This window comes from Pogoniulus pusillus, chromosome 9 (assembly GCF_015220805.1).
Source record: "Pogoniulus pusillus isolate bPogPus1 chromosome 9, bPogPus1.pri, whole genome shotgun sequence".
In the NCBI taxonomy this organism is placed as follows: domain Eukaryota; kingdom Metazoa; phylum Chordata; class Aves; order Piciformes; family Lybiidae; genus Pogoniulus; species Pogoniulus pusillus.
Window position 1 is genome coordinate 20,656,088 of NC_087272.1, and position 16,038 is coordinate 20,672,125.

General features: G+C 40.3%; 2 protein-coding genes across 2 annotated transcripts in view; one reads left to right on the forward strand and one right to left on the reverse strand.

Moving 5' to 3' along the window:
• Nucleotides 1–1,548: 1,548 nt before the first annotated feature.
• On the forward strand, nucleotides 1,549–13,243 carry LOC135178179 (uncharacterized). Its single transcript, XM_064148798.1, has 8 exons — nucleotides 1,549–2,397; nucleotides 3,825–3,911; nucleotides 4,387–4,620; nucleotides 6,542–6,564; nucleotides 7,391–7,536; nucleotides 7,877–7,974; nucleotides 8,069–8,170; nucleotides 9,110–13,243. The coding sequence occupies exons 1-8, from the start codon at nucleotides 1,858–1,860 to the stop codon at nucleotides 10,823–10,825; spliced, it is 2,946 nt and encodes a 981-aa protein (XP_064004868.1). The 5' UTR covers nucleotides 1,549–1,857; the 3' UTR covers nucleotides 10,826–13,243.
• A 1,440-nt stretch (nucleotides 13,244–14,683) lies between these two features.
• Nucleotides 14,684–16,038, reverse strand: part of DDX60 (DExD/H-box helicase 60) — a 58,018-nt gene continuing 56,663 nt past the window's right edge. Inside the window, exons 37-39 of the mRNA XM_064148799.1 lie at nucleotides 15,797–15,948; nucleotides 15,203–15,265; nucleotides 14,684–15,109 (exon numbers count right to left, since the gene is read on the reverse strand). Coding sequence (XP_064004869.1) covers nucleotides 15,007–15,109; nucleotides 15,203–15,265; nucleotides 15,797–15,948 — 318 coding nt within the window. The 3' untranslated portion in view covers nucleotides 14,684–15,006. The remainder of the gene's footprint in view (nucleotides 15,110–15,202; nucleotides 15,266–15,796; nucleotides 15,949–16,038) is intronic.

Consider the following 16,038-nt stretch of genomic DNA (forward strand, 5'->3'; position numbering starts at 1 on the left):
ACTCTGCAGTTCCTGACTCTCTTCAAAAGAACTGAAGTAGGTTGACCATCCCACTTGTTCATGGTCTCACCAAATCGGTTATGCAGCATTACCCAAAATGATGCATGTGATTGCTGGTATCTAGGTGAAATTTGTCTCCTGGGCCAGAATTGCCTTGTAGGAGGCAGGTGTCTGTTCCTGATGGCAGAAACATGCAACAATTCAGATGATGAAGGGATGGTATTTTTTGCCAAAATGGATGTGGAGGTTTTAATTGCCTCCTTCAGTTCTTTCATGCTGTCTGTAATGCCATCTTTTATCTCTGTACACAGAGTTTTTATGGCAGACATTAGGGCAGAATGCAACAGGCTGTACTCTATCTGCCTCAGCTGGTCAGTGAATTCACCAACAGTGAGAGGCCTTCCATTTTCACTCCTTGATAGAAACCTGCCAGCCAAGATATTGGCAAAGGATGAAGGAGCAAACTCTAAAAGCTTCTTTGTGAGACCTGTTCCGAGAGGAATGTCATCAGGCTCATATGTACCACAATCTCCATAAAGCACTTCGCTCACAGCAAACTCCTCCAGAATTCCCTGCTCGATGGCGTTCCACTTCTTAGCTGTCCATGGCAGATCATCTCCAGAAGGGTATCTCACAGCCACAGCTAACAGGAGGCAGGTCCACAAGCTAACCCTAGCCAGAGGACTTGCTGTATATTTGTGCATCCCACTCTCTTTTGTGAGTGGCCCTAGCTTTTTTGCAGACTCGCCTCCTACCTATAGGGCACTGGCACCGATAGTACAGCATCTCACCAGCCAGCGCGGGATTGGCTCTCCTGATTCCCTTTCTAACTTCCCTGACCTCTCTGAGGGGATCATTGGAATCCCCATCCCTTCACCAGCTGTCCCAAGGCCCTTCGGCCTTTGAAAACAGTACTTTGTTTCTGTTGCAAATGCTGTCTGTATCTTACAAATCTACTGATTTACACAAACTTAACATGTTTTCTGAGTCCCTCTTGAGTTTGGTACGCTTCAAAATATTACAGGCAGCTAATGAAATTATTAAGACAGGCATTAGAAGGAATGCTCTGGGAAGACAAATAAGAACAAAAATGAGAATAAGATGAGCGCTATCTTCATTCTTCAACATTAACAAAGTCCTACGTGGATTACGATTTTGCAACTACAGCCAAAGGTAGCTATTAACAGCGGTACCTCAGCCCCGCGGAGTCCCTTCACTTTAACTCGGTGCGCTCGCTGACAGGACGAAGCACACCGCTCCCAACCGCCAGCCCCTCTGAGGCGCGGCGCTCCTCACAGGAGGAGGCGCTCACACAGGGAACAGCCCCCTACAAAATGGCGGCTGCGGCGGCGCTAGGGCCCTGCAGCCGCTCCGGGGCGCAGCCGCCCAGCAGGGGCCGGGTCCAAGCTCCCTCCGCCCTAGCCCCCTCCGCCCTAGCCCCCGCCTCCGCCCTAGCCTCCTTCGCCGGCACACCCCCGTCGTGATCACTCCGCAGCGTCTACACGCCCCGCCCCCATCTGCTGTGACTGGAAAGTGGAGATGCCAATCTCGCGTACTCTCCAATCGCCAAAGCGTCTCTCTTTGCTCCACCTCCCCGCCGTTGGGTTCCACTTCCCGGGAAGTTGGCGATTGGAGTTCGCTGTTTCTGCCTTCCTTGCTCTGGCTGCCAGCTCCTCGGTGGTAGGGTTCACTGTTGCTAAACTGGAGCCAACAGGGCAGCGGGACGAGCCGAGGGCGCCCATTCAGCCCGCCCGTGAGTCAGGCCTGGCGCAGTAGGACGAGTCAGGGGCACCTCGTCGGCCCGCCTGCGGACCGGGCCTGGGACTACAGGAGCGGCCGCCCGCCTGCTTGTGGCAGATGGAAGCCAGTCTGACGTGTGCCGTGTGCCTGTCCCTCTTCGAGGACCCGGTGACGCTGCCACTCTGCTCGCATAACTTCTGCCGGGAGTGCGTGCTGGAGTGTTTGGCCTCGGCCGAGACCGCCCGCCTGCAGCAGCAGCGGGGCCCGGGGCAGGCCCGTCTTTCCCGGGGAGGGCCGGGGCCGGGCGGTTGCGTGGCCGGTACGCGTGTGTCGTGCCCGTTGTGCAGAAAGCTGTGCCCGCTGCCCCGCGGCGGCGCCGCCGCGCTGCCCGTCAACACCACCTTGGCGGAGGTCGTCAAGCTGTACCGGTCTGGCACGTCCGGGGCCGCCAAGGCCGGGGAGGCAGAGCAGGGGCAGGGGCCAGGCCCGCTCTCTCCTCTGGCGCTCGGGGGAACCTGCCAGAAGCATCCGGGCGGGCTGGTGCAGCTCTACTGCCGTATGTGCCGCCAGGCGGGTTGCGGGCTCTGCGTCTCTGAGGAGCATCAAGGCATCTTCCACTCAGTCAACCTCATCGAGACTGTGTACCAGGAGGAAAAAGTAAGCAAGGCGCTGCTTCTTCGCGCCGAAGGTCTGGCTGGGTGGTCGGGCTGTCGTACGGGGCTGGGTTCATTTTATTCGTAAATGCAAGGGAAAACGTAGCGTGGTAGCTAAGCGAGAGGCGGCGGCGGACTGTGCAGCTGTGAAAGGAGTTTCGATTTGCTTGTGGAGTACCCAGGTGCCGTCGACAGGGGGGCAAGGTGATACTACACTGTCATCGGTTCTGAACCAAATTTACCGAGGCGCTTGAGAGGTTGTGGGGAAGGGCAGCTTGTGTTTGGTGGGGTTTTTTGGTTGTGTTTTTTTTGTTTTGGGTTTTTTTTTTTGCGTGTGTTTTGTTTTATTTTGTGTTAAAGACTCGCAGACTGGGAAAAAAAAACATAACAGAAAAAACCACCAGCCACTGATGGTAAGATTTTGTTGCATTTCTGAGTACACTTTCTTTCAAGCACAGGAAGATGCTGGTTTTCCTAACAAACTCAACCACCCACAAGTATTTTGTTTATAGGCTCTCTGAGCTGACATAGGTAATTTAGGTCAAAGATAATTACACATTTAAGAAGTAAGTGGCTTAAGTAAGCAATTTTTTAATGAACGTAAACCCAAAATGCATTTCTGTTTGCATGAAGAAAGCAACTACCTGTCTTAATAGTTGAATGGCTAGTTGTAGTGGTAGTAGTGGTGATTTTTGACCAGATAAAGTTCCATTTGGGTAGAATGAGCTTTTTATGCTGAATGACAATAGTGGAGGGTGGCATGTCATACAAGCAGTTCTGCTGTGCAGCAACAAACAACGGCAGGGCAACGATGAAGAGTATAGGCATAAAAGTGTAAGTACAGCATTGAGTATTTCTTAAGCCAAATGTCAATTTTTGCACAGGTTTCCCTCCTGCTTCTATCACCACTATGTGCTGTTTGGGAAATCTAGTCTTTGCACTGGACTTATTATATAAAGCTTAGTGATACTACAGTGAGGTAATGGAGCAAAAAAGTAGTGATAGTCTTAGTGTAAAACTGAATGCATAACTCAGTTGTGGACAGCTTTCTATTAATGTAAGGCATAAAAAACTAATGAATATCAGATGTTTGTCAAACTGCAGTAGCAGCATTAAAACTTACTTTGTGATTCTGTGTGAGGTGAGAGGTTAAACAAGACTGAGAAGAACAATGTTTTATCAATTAAATAACTGTAGCCACTCCAGCAATAGTCAGCTTAGGTGAACCTAAAAACTACTTGGGAACCATGAAAGCAAATTTGTGTGCAGATCCAGTAAAGAATTAAGTGTTACTAAATGATGCTTTGAATCTATGACCTATGTTTAGTATGTTGTACAGAATATCTCATGATGTGATTCTGAGTAACCACTGAAATGAGTTTATTTTATGGAGTGGGTAAAGTCATGATACATCTTTCAACTGTCTTTCAGTTAACCTTCTTCAGCAGTCTGAAAAAAATGAGAATAATAAATGAGAAGCTGACAAATGAAATCTCAAGTCAGCCAAATGATATAGAGGTGAGTTACAGATATTTTTATATACAGGATCACAGAATGTTAGGGATTGGAAGGAACCCAACGAGATTGAGTCAACCCCCACACCTGCCAGAGCAGGACCACACAATCTATCTCAGGTCACAGAGGAACGCATCCTGATGGGCCTTGAAAGTCTCCAGAGAAGGGGACTCCACAACCTTATGAGGAGGTTCCAGTGCTCTGTGACCCTTACAGTAGAGAAGTTCCCCTTTGTGTTGAGGTGGAACGTCCTGTGCTGAAGCTTATGTCCATTGCTTCTTGTCCTATCACAGGGAGCAAGTGAGAAGAGCCTGTCTCCCACCTCCTGATACCCATCGCTCACATACTTTTGTTTCTCTTTTCATGATAGATTAATCACCATGTAGAACATAGGTGTGCATGAGCTTACTTAGGGAAGTGACTCCATGCAGACATTGCTACTGCATTTTCATGTGTATTTATGTTCTCATGCTTCTAGATGGTGCTGAACAGTGATGCAGAGGTAATTGCACTGGAATTTGGAGAAATTTTCAAAACCCTGGAAATGAAGAAACAGCAGTTGCTGGAAGATGTTGAAAATCAAAGAAGTAAAAAAGAGAAAGAATTTCAGATTTGGAAGAAAATGAAAGAAACTCACAAGAAAACAATTGAGAATTTTTTGAAGGATTGTGAACAGCTTGTCCATGAGTGTGATCCTCAGCGTTTCCTGGAGGTGATGGCCTTTTTGTTATTATTTGATATCAATATAATGAACCTCAAATGTTGTAGACCCTTCTATACTGTAGATATGGTAATGACTGGGTAAGGAAAAACAAATACAACAAATGACTAATACAGAGTACAATTCTTTAACAGTTTATAGCTGTCTTTATAACAGCATCTTTCATTTTTACTGTGTACTATAGTATGGTACCAGCTGTGAAAGTAAGCTGCCTTGGTGCTGGGTGGGGAGTAATTTGCTAGTACTGCCTTCAAAATTGTCATGTTTATTTGCTTTTTCATATGTATTTTCAAATGCTTTGTGTATTAAGCATGTTCATTGCATTTTGAGACTTGTAAGACATGAAAAATGGGTTTTGGGGAAAGATTTGAGCTAGACTGATGACTTGTCTGCTCTGCAGAGTGAAGTACTGTGTTTGGATTGTGTACTGATTTTAAAACCTTAAAGTTTGCACTAAGGTGTGCACTGGAGATAAATCAGCCTATTCAAAGCTACCTTAGGTATTTCTGACATACTACACAGTATATATATGTGCATTTTTCTGTAGAAGAAAGTCTTCCTCATAGTGTTTTAAGCAAATAAAAGTGTTTCTGATTTAGAGAGAAATGCTAGAGGAACCCAATTTTCTTCACTGTTGCTAAGGTAGCGTAGACCTTTGCTTGTCATTTATGTCAAGCACTGTGACTGTAGTTGCATGGAATTTAGGCAGATGGTAAATTTAGGATAAGGTACTTAAATACATTGAAGTTGTGTTCAACTTCACAGCTTACACATTCTTAAGAAACCAGAGTGTATTGCTGTTTTCTGCAGTGGGTCTTTTTGTTGCCTTGAGAGAAATAAGAAGCTAAAAAAGTACTGTAAGTCTGCTAGGGTTCTGCTAATAACTCATTAAAGAAAATTTCACTTTTACCTGAAGTAAAAGCAGCTCCCTCTTTAAAGAAATATTCTGACACAATTGATTAGTGTGCTAAAACTTACCACCTTCTCCTCTGCACCCCCTGTAACAGTGGGCAGCTTATTCCTGTGAGGCAGGATTTTATTGTTACTGTAAGATTCAGTACAGTGAAATTATCCTTTTTTTCTAGAAAAGCAGCTAGTCTGTGATCCATGCAACTTTTTACTTCACATTACCCATTCTTTGGGAATTGCAGTTTGACTGGTGCCGTGCACTTCATACTGCTGTTAGTCTGTCTGATTTAAAAGACACCTTAGCGTTTTGAGAGTTGGTAGCAGGGGCTTCCCTTGCTAAGGAATACAAATTTTAATGCTTATAAATACCTGAACACTGAAATGGATGAGATGACAATATGAGTCATGATTCAGGATCTGAATGAAGGGGGCCTACAAGAATGTTGGGGAGGGACTTCTTACAAGGAGTTGTAGTGGTAGGACAAGGGAAAATGGCTTTAAGGTAGAAGAGGGTAGATCTAGACTGGATATTAGGAAGAAATTCTTTACAGCAAGGGTGATGAGGCACTGGAACAGGTTGCCCAGGGAAGTTGTGGATGAAAGTGTGTGTGATGAACCTGGTCTAGTGAAAGGTGCCCCTGCATATGGCAGGGGTTTGAAACGATAAAGTCTTGAAGGTCCCCGACAGCCCAAACCATTCTCTTTTTTTGGTTCTGAAGGAGTTCCTTCTGTCTTTAACATAAAATATTACAAGATAAATCATTGTTCTAGGCATGGTTTTGGTTTTTTTTGTTGGTTGTGGTTTTTTATTTTTAGTAATCCCAGCTTTGGATCTTCTTCTATTTCTTTCATATTTTTAAGATTAATAGGGCTATTTCCTGTAGTTCTGTGAAATGAAGACAAGGAATGCAGTCTGTGAAGTAGTTTGATAAAGTAATCATCTCCTTCCTTTGAGAGTTGGAGGAAAACATTCATATCTTACAAATTCTTGTTTTATTTATAGGTGGCCTGTGGCTTGAATACAAGGTATATATGTTTATTATTTTTTTCATGCTTTGTTAATTCCATAGTATAATTTTGAGATTAAAAAATAAGAAAATACCTGGAGTATGGTCAGATACAGCAACTTAAAAAGATCAGGTAGTAGTTAGGACACCATGCTTTCAGATTTTCAATGCTCCATATTCCAAATATTTATAAATGTGTTGAGTATTTTAGTGATGTGTTACTTCGCATTAGAGGTAATGAATCCTTTGAATTGGCTTCCTGACAAGAACTGAGTATAGAAATTCATTAATACATAGTGATTGCATACTTAAGGGTTTATTTAGCCTCAGGAATGCTGAAGCATGCCTAGAGCTTTTACAGAAATCTTGTAAATCTTCATCTATATGGAGATTCTCCAGTGCCTTGTCTTTCGTGTTTGCAGAACTCATGCGCTACGTATTTCTTTCTAAAGATGCTTAATTACTTTTCCTATCACTTTTAAAGCAGAGTTTAGGAAAGCATACTGGAAATGGAGTTCTTTTCAAGTATGTTATGGTTCAGACTACCATTGGTAATGCCCTGTGAAGAAGTAACAATTTAGATTCAGGTATAATATGCTCAGCAAAGTGGTGGCAGTGGTATGTTAATCTTTTTGCTGAACTGTGGGCGCTACTTGCAGTTTTCTTTATGAAACCTAACAACTAAGCTTTAAGAGAAAAAAATCTAGGAAACTTCTGTTCTGATTTCTTCTCCATCTTGGTCATTCATTTATGAAATAAAGTTTTTGTATTAGGCAGGTGTAACTTAGTTGTTGGCATGTGAACCTTAAGAAGAGTGTTTGTGTGTTTGTTATTTCCTTTTCCAGAATGAAAACTCAGCTTGACCTGATGAATATAGCATCCAGCTATGAAAAACCACCAGTGTATACTCAAAAGAAGATCGATATCAAACCTGTGGTTAATGAAATCCTGGCTTTGAAGTTCATGTCTGTTCATGAAGGCATTGTTAAAGGTATGGAAGAAGGACAAGATTAAGGAAGTCATTTTAGAAATCTGCAATTTGTGGAACAAATTGTTCATAAGCATGGCAAAAGCATGCAGAAAGCATCAAAGCAAATTAATAGATGATAAATTCAGTAACAGCTGTAAAATGCATTTTATGAGTGTGCTTTCTCTATGAAATCCTTAGGCATCATTTTCCAACAAAACCAGAATTACCACTGTCAGAAATGTGTTGCTCAATTACATGGGTGTTAATTACATTATAATATAGAGATTAACTATGCTCAGCAACCTTTCATTATTTTCCATACTTAACATGCTCCTTAGCAGTATTTTATTCTTTCTACTAGATCTACCTTCTGGAGGAAATGAGAACTCAAAAATTGCTTTCTTTAAAAATAGTACAAACCAGTGGCAGGACCAGAAGAACATACCCAACACATTTCCTGTAAGTTACTTGTTTTGGAACTACAACACTGTACTGTTTTGTTTATTTTGTCTTATCAAATAGTCTGTAATGTCTGCTGCAAAACATTTTTCAGCCTGTAGAAGGACAGGAGGAAGCAGTAGCAGATGGTAGCGGGATCTGTACTCGGTTAATGTCAATATCGGAAATGTCAGCATTTCAAAACATGAGTCATGAGGTATGACTGAACATCTGTTGTAAGTATGGCTAAGTTACTATTTGTTATGACACGCCTTTCTAAATAAGATTATATTTTTAAGTTTTCTTAGTAGAAATTTACCTTTTCAATTCTAGAATGTAAACTGGACTAGATTATTAAAACTGTCAGGATTTTGCTCGTGTTTTCTTGAAAAAGCTGGAACTTGGTACTGACTTCTAATGCATATATTTTCATGTGGCTTTTTAAGTTGCATTTGTAGCTTTCTAATCTAAATAAGCTTATATTATTTCCTATTTGCCTGTTTTCTGAAGAAGATAGAACTCACTCTTCCAAGACTAACTAAATTCCTAATAATTTGAGAGGAAACTGGATCCAATCTCTTTTTTTTTTTTTTCTATGATCTAGTTATACAACTAGATGTTTTTCACTTATTAGCAGTTCTGTATGAGTGACTGAGTGATTACTGTTCTCTAGAGAATGATTAGAGTTACAGTGAATGAAGCGTGGATGGCAGTGAAATCTTAACATATGTTCTGAGAATACCAATGGAAGATGACTGAATGAAAAAGCTGCTTAGGTCCTTTAAATATAGAATTTTCTTTTTCTGTATTATTTTGGGGAACATCTGTTGTCTATTCCCATTGAGAATACAATTGATGTGGTTATTGTATCTGTACTGTGTTCTGGCAGTGACTTTACCCTCTTCTATAGTCTCTTGTTTCAAAACCTACTCTGTCATCGTGGTTCCTCATGTATCTTGTTTGGTCGTTGTAAAGCACTTCTTTCCATAAAGACCAGTGTTCTGTTGCCTTCTAGCAGCAATGGAAAATAACATAATAAATGCCCTGTAGTATACAAAAAACTTTATTTCTTCAGTCTTAGTACTGCTTGTGAGTTTTATAACTGCTGAATCCACAAATGCTGTTCACTTAACAGGATTCTTTGTTCTTATTATAGGAGTTACGTTACAAATACTACATGGAACGGCAGAAGCTCACCAGTGAGTTCAAGTTGCAAACTTCATGTGCCAACAAAAAGTACAAGTTTGTAACTGCTGAGGCTTTGAAGGATAGGTCCTCAGGAACTCCTTTAGTATCTTCACCTACTGAAGCAAATAACACAGACACAGTAAAAATGGGTACCCTGCAAAAGATAGATGGCTTTGAGAGAAGCTTTTCTGGAACCAGTAACCACAACATCCCATCCACAAATATGAACTTTTTTGAAACAAACAGTGACTTAAAGTTGTTTCATGAGAGATGTTCTCAGGAAGTAACCCCTCTAGCCTTATCAGAAAACTCAAAAGACATAGGAATTAAAGAAAAAATGCCAATTCAGGCATCAGCAGTTACTGTTTCCAACAAAATGGCCAGAAATTCTAGTGCTTCATCTGGCTTAAAAGCAGCAGCAGCATCAGTAGCTGTTTCAAATTCAGAAATTCTGGATGTTTCTGGAGAGAGACTTTCTGCTTCACCTTTTGCTTTCAGTGCATGTAACAATTCATTACCCAGATTTATCAAAGATGCAGGAACATTTTCCTTTAAAAAGAAAGACAGGAAATATGTTTTCCCTCAGTTTTATCTAGGAAAATGTGACCATACAGATCAAAATGATAACCAGGATGAAAACAAATTTAGAAAGCGTGGTCCTGTAACCAAACCCACAGTTTCTGATGCTTCAACCAGTCCTAATTTAGACTCAGCAGAAAGTGAGAATCCAAATATTCCATTTCTATTTGGCAGTGCCGAAAGAGATTGTTTTCCAGGATTGGGAGTCAGCAATTCACTTAAGGTTTTACCATTTTCCTCACTTTTTAGCCAACCCAAGAAGCCATCTGACAAAAGTACATCATCTCACATGAGCGCTAAAACACCTGCAACAGAAACTGCAGATCACTGTACACAGAAACCATCTGTCTCATGGAAACAAAAAGATGGTGCCTCAGAACCCATCACAACTGTAGCTTGCAGTACTTCAGAAAGCACCACTGCATCTGGGGTGAATGATGCCTCCGAGTCCTCACTTGTTGGCAGTAGTTGTGTGTTTTCCTTCAGCAGTAACTGTTTTCAGTTTGCTTCACCAGTATTTTCATTTGGAAATATTGTCAGAAATACCTCTGATTCGCTAACTTCTTCTGTGGTTTTGTCAGGAAATGGTGCTGGAGAAATGGAGAATGAGAAAGTGACATCTCTGAACAAAACACCTGTAAGTCTAGGGAAGTTGGCATCTTCAGAATGTTCAGAGCTTGCTTCTAGACATAGTCATCCAAAATGTGGAGGTTCTTCCTTGCATGTGAACTCTAAGAAAAGGGGAAGTTCAGAAATGCCTGCTGATAGTAATTCTTTTAGGCAGCCTTTATCTTCCGTTGTCTGTACTGTTAAAGGTGAGAGTGCATCCTCTACCAAACTTAATACAGCAACAAAACAAGAAATAAAAGAAGAAGAAAATGAAACCGTTGCTGAAAGTACTTCCTGTCCTAGGAGGGAAGAACCTGAGTCTGTACAGTTTCAGAACGCAGCTTGTTCTGTATCTGGCACATGCAGTGATCTGTGTTCTGGAGGTTTGGTGCTTAAGGTAAACAAAGCGGGAGGAATGCCAAGTGACAGTGACTCTGACACTGAAGAGCTAAGTCAAGCATCTGCCTTTACTGATACCAGCAGTTCATCAGAATAGTTTTCTGTTGCTGAAGACAAAGTATCTTCTAGAAGAAAATCGAAAACATGAAGAGACAGTGAAGTAGAAGATACCTATGACTTTACAACAACTCTCCCTAACTGAAATTAATGTTACAACTAACTTCTTATCAGCAAGTGCAATGTACTAAGGTGATTTTTATAGTGCAAACCCAAACAGAAGAGACAACCGAAAATCTCATGTCTTGTGAAAGACTGAAGTATGACCATGTATGTTCTCTCTAAGAATGCTGTCCTTCAGAGACATGCCACTGGAGTGTGTGTGGATGATGGGGGGCCTGAGGTGTCAGGGAAAGAAGTTTTAATGCAGCCTCAGAAAAAAGTAGTATTGCTGCACTGGTACTGCAGAGGAGTACCATCGCTAGGGTTAAAACAGTAAGGTAACAGCTTTCAGTTCAAGTGCAGGCAGGAAGGGAGGGAGAAGAGCCATGGCGAACAAAAGTATTTTAACGGGTGTTACAGAAAATTGGTTTGCTTATATCCCTTTGTCTGTTTTCTTTTTCTATGATGCATTTAATATATATTGAAGATGCAGTTTCCCATGTAATTTTAGTAATTTCTGCTTTTGAAATTGAAACACTTACATCAATGTTATTATACACAGCACAAGGGCATCAGCTACCTTTATGAAATTCTGCATTTATGAAAAGAAACCATTGCCATAACTGATACTCAGTTACTTCTGGCAACAGTTTGGGTGGCAGTGGGCAGGACTTAATGTGCTGTTTTGCTGAAAGCATTAGGAGAATAGTTTTTAAAGCATAAAAATCTCCTTTTCAAATTTACATAATAGGGAAGCAGCACGGTGCACTCTTAAACATTACCAATCAAAAACTTACTTTTTAGCCTATGAAATTTAATACAAAGTGATGATAAAACCCTCATATTTTCAAATTGACTGTTTTGTCAATTTGAACAGTGATAACTGCTTTAGTTATTGAAATATGCAGACAGTAGTACTATTGGAAATTAAAGCTTGTTCAGTTGGTACTCACTCTCCAGCAAAAGCCAGTGCCAGATTTTAAAGAGATCAGTCTGTTTAATATTTCTACTGGTGACTACCTAGCCATCTTTAAAAGAAAAAAAGCAACAAGAGAACTGCTCTTTGTAAATTCCTTTAAAAAAAGATCTCTGGAAGGCTTAGCAATATACTTATTGTGACAGAATACTTAGAAACACTATTCTTGGTTTGGGAAGTATTGACCAAATTTTAATGTGGTTTGCTTTACATTTTTGACTGCAGTTCTTTTTCTGTGGGAATGCATTTCTTGATTAAATGTCCTGAAAAATAGTTTCTGGAGTTTTCAAAACTTACTCATCTTCCTTTCACATCTGCATTATACTAAAGAAGGTGGAAATTCTGTTACTAGTTTGATAGTTCTTCATGGTTATCCCTTAGGTCTTAACGGTTTTTCAATTGCTCATAATTCTTTTATCTCTAGATATGTTCTTCTGCAGCTGTAGGAGAAAAGTGTTAAAAAGGGTGTTTTATTGAAGGACAAAAGCTGAGCAAAGAGTGTCATGGGTGGAGGCTGTAAGGAGAGCAAGAGAAATAAGGCACCTCTAGAACTTGCTGCCAGAGGGTTGTAGAAAATGTTGTCTGCCACAGTGACAAAAAAGTAATTCTTAATGAGCTAGGATTACTAATAAGCACTACATAATTTCCTTATATTGCTTATTTTCAGTGTATCTTCTTTTAATTTCGATTACAGTGTTTCACAAGAGTTTGATAGAAGTTACTCTTTTTATTGAAAAGATACTATTGCAGAGTAATAAAGCAAATAAACAGCTTATCATGCACTGGTTTTGAAAGCAGAAACTGTTGGTGTGTGGGTTTAATACAGTCTTAGGGCTGCTTTTCAAGCATGGCAAGTTGCTGTCCAAATGTGTTATAGCTCAGCATTAAGGTTTTACTGAGGAGATAAATGTCAAGCAAGATGCTGTAGAGTAAGTCAATGTCCTAGGTTAACACAGCCACCTCTCACCAGTCCCTCTCTCCCCTCCCAGACAAGGAGGGAAAGTAACTCAAAAAACCTTTACCTTGCAATAAGGAGGTTAATGGTCCCATACAACCTCCAGTTGCCTAATTTCTCAGAAGAGCACAGCAAAATGCAGACACAACAACAGAAACCGGGGATCTCCTGCCACCTGTCTCACTCACAGCCAGCCAAGCAGAAAAGACCAGCACTCCAAACCCAGCAATCAGAACAGGAAGTCTGCACTTCAAGCCCCATGATGTTTGCTCCAGCCAGCACTTTCCTTTTGAAGCTGGCATGACAGCAGCATGGGTTGGAATAGCAGATTCAACTCACCCTGCAATAGTCACAGCTAAATTACAGCCTACTGTGATTTCCTGGTATTTTCACAAGGTGATGCTTTGGTCGGTTAGTGTCAGTCACTTGGTCATCATTCACTATTGACACCTTAAAGCTGTAAGGGGATCAAGGTCCTTTTTACATATGTTATTAAAAATGACATGTTGACTGCTCTTATTAACACAAACACATTTCAGCCCCCAGCATATAAAATTAGCACTTTGTCATGACAGAAGTTTGTTCTTCACTCATGATTTCATGCTTACAGGTAAAATAACAGAACACAGAGGGACCAGTTGCTGACTTTGTTTCTTGGTCAATTAACTGCCTTAACCAAAAAGATTACCATTTATATTGGGAAATATCAACAGGAAAAGGTCTCAGGTCACTTTTACACTAGTTGAGAAGCAGTTGTGCAAGATTTATCTACGTCTAGTATGTATGCTAGACAGTAAAGAATAATTTAACTCTTTGTGGAAAATAAAACTTAAAGCAGTCTTATGAAATGCACACAGCAGAAGTCATAGTTTTGTTTTGCACATTAAAAATTGGAAAAATCACTTTAGGTCAGTTGAGGCACTTCCTGGCAGAATACAGGTTTTCCCCACAACATCTAGCAACACATTGCAATTAAGTTTATTGTTGCCTGAACATATTCGAGTCAAATAATCAGTGATCATTGATAACCAATGATAATTCAAAAAAAGGGTTCCAAATTGGCCTTCATGCACGCTTTGCTTATTATCAGTAGAGCACAGTCATAAAGTCGTGTGTGTCAGTAAGGACTATTGTGAAAGCCTACTTTTCCTCTGTCATCTAGACATTTAACGTGTGTATTTATTTTTTCAGGGGACAAGCAGACTGAAACAGAGCATTAGTTAAACTAAGTTTTCAGGAATGCTATGAAAGTTGCTGAGAATTTTGCTTCTTCCAGCAAATACCAAGAAATGTACTTGGGAAACATATTTTATGAAACTTAATTTTTAACGTGTATGTCCTGGATCTCTCTGACCCTCAAGGATACATAAGGTGAAAAACAAAGCTGTTCGATGTAGGATTGCAACATTTTATTACTCAAACTGCATTATACCAACAAAATTGTATCTAGTTAATTATTTATTTAAAATTTTGTAGACTAAAACTGCAGACCAGTATAAGAACTCTTAGAATGGTTACCTTGGAAAATAATTAGAATGAGTTGATTATAATTGCCAAAGTATTTGCTGAACATCCTAGTGAAGTTTAGCAGTGCTGCCTACTGACAGACTAATCTCTCCAGCTGTCACAACTGTGACATTTGTTCCATATTTTGAGAGCTGTCTTGACATGCATCTCACTACCTAAAACGAAAAAAGTGCAGTTGAAAGATACGTGGAGTTAGCCAGTTTTGAAATATCTCAGAAACAGTTATTTAGATTATATTAGAGCTGCAAAAATGTCAGTAAGTGAAGTTTAATTTTCTAAAGTAAGCTGTATTACTGATATTGGATGAAACATTTGATAATTCAGACCTAGTCACTCAAAAGGAAGCTGATCAGTGTGGTAATCACAGAACCATAGAATGTGAGGGGTTGGAAGGGACCTCGAAAGATCACCTAGTTCAACCCCCTCTGCCAGAGTAGGATCACCTATACCTGACCACACAGGAATGCATGCAGGTGGGTTTTTAATACCTCCAGAGCTGGAGATTTCACAACCCCCTGGGCAGCCTGTTCCAGTGTTCCATCAGCCTCACAGTAAAAAAATTATTCCCTCATGATTACATGGAATTTCCTATGCCTCAACTTCTACCCACTGCCCCTTGTCCTGTCATTGTTAAGAGTTTTTATCATGTACTGCTGCTTCTTCAGATAGCACATTGCAATTTCTCTTCATAGATTTCTCCAAGTTGTTTAAATGCCAGTAGAACATTATCTTCTGGATCATCACACAGTTCACTCAGTGATGTTCTGGGTTAAAAAAAAACAAACAAAACAACCATTTCATTTTAAGTGGATTTAAAGATTAAATGTCTTAAATTAAAAAGCATGAGTTTATCATACCCAACAGATTTAATCAGGAGTGTAAAATCCTTTAGTGCGTAGTAAGCATCCCCTTCATTTAACCTAAAGAAAGGGAAAAAAATATCAAATTGATACACACTATAATGTAGTTTCACCATTAGTAAAATCAAGAGATATCAGAAGCTTAGGCAAATCATAAAGATAGAATTTAACAATGACCATGTATTCTTCCTTTGTTTCTGTATTTATCATTTGACTAAGCTTTTGACATCTCTCTTATGCTGTTACCATCTTCTAGACTACTGCATTTGGCTTCTTCATTTCAGGTACTTTCCTTGATGTTTTTCCTTGCGGAAAAAACTTTGATCAAAAACAAAGCAAACAAACAGAAGAATTAAACATTTAAACAAAAAAAGAGCCTTTCTAAATAACCTGTGTCTCTGAAGCCAACGCCTCTATGATACTGTTCTGAAAGCCTGGCTAATACTTCACAGCCATCGCACTTCAACGTACTATATGTTTTATTCTCATTAAAATGCTAAACTAATTTCAGCCTATTTAACAGCTTACTTCATCCCCATGTCATACTGTAAACTGTTGCTGTTTACCTTTATTAAAAATGGTAGTACATACCAGTTATCAGTTGACAATGCAATCAAGGAACCATGCTTATAAAAGTCAAGTGCATATGCATTGAGGGGCTGCCTCCTTCCCTGGTTATCGTACTTCTTCAAATAGAGCAGGGGGCAGTTTGTGACATTAATTCCAAGGGAACGCAGCACAGCCTAAACAAAACAAACAAAGAAGTATCGATTTTATAGCTTCTGTGGTTTTGTTTATATGCCTATGTGCTAGTTTGAAGCTATCTAGGGACT

Bases quoted from the DNA above. Each gene is read 5' to 3' on its own strand.
- LOC135178179 (XM_064148798.1), top strand. From the start codon at position 1,858: ATGGAAGCCAGTCTGACGTGTGCCGTGTGCCTGTCCCTCTTCGAGGAC. The intron at 3,912-4,386 runs GTGAGTTACAGA...TCATGCTTCTAG, and splicing joins GTCAGCCAAATGATATAGAG to ATGGTGCTGAACAGTGATGC. The intron at 8,171-9,109 runs GTATGACTGAAC...TTCTTATTATAG, and splicing joins TTCAAAACATGAGTCATGAG to GAGTTACGTTACAAATACTA.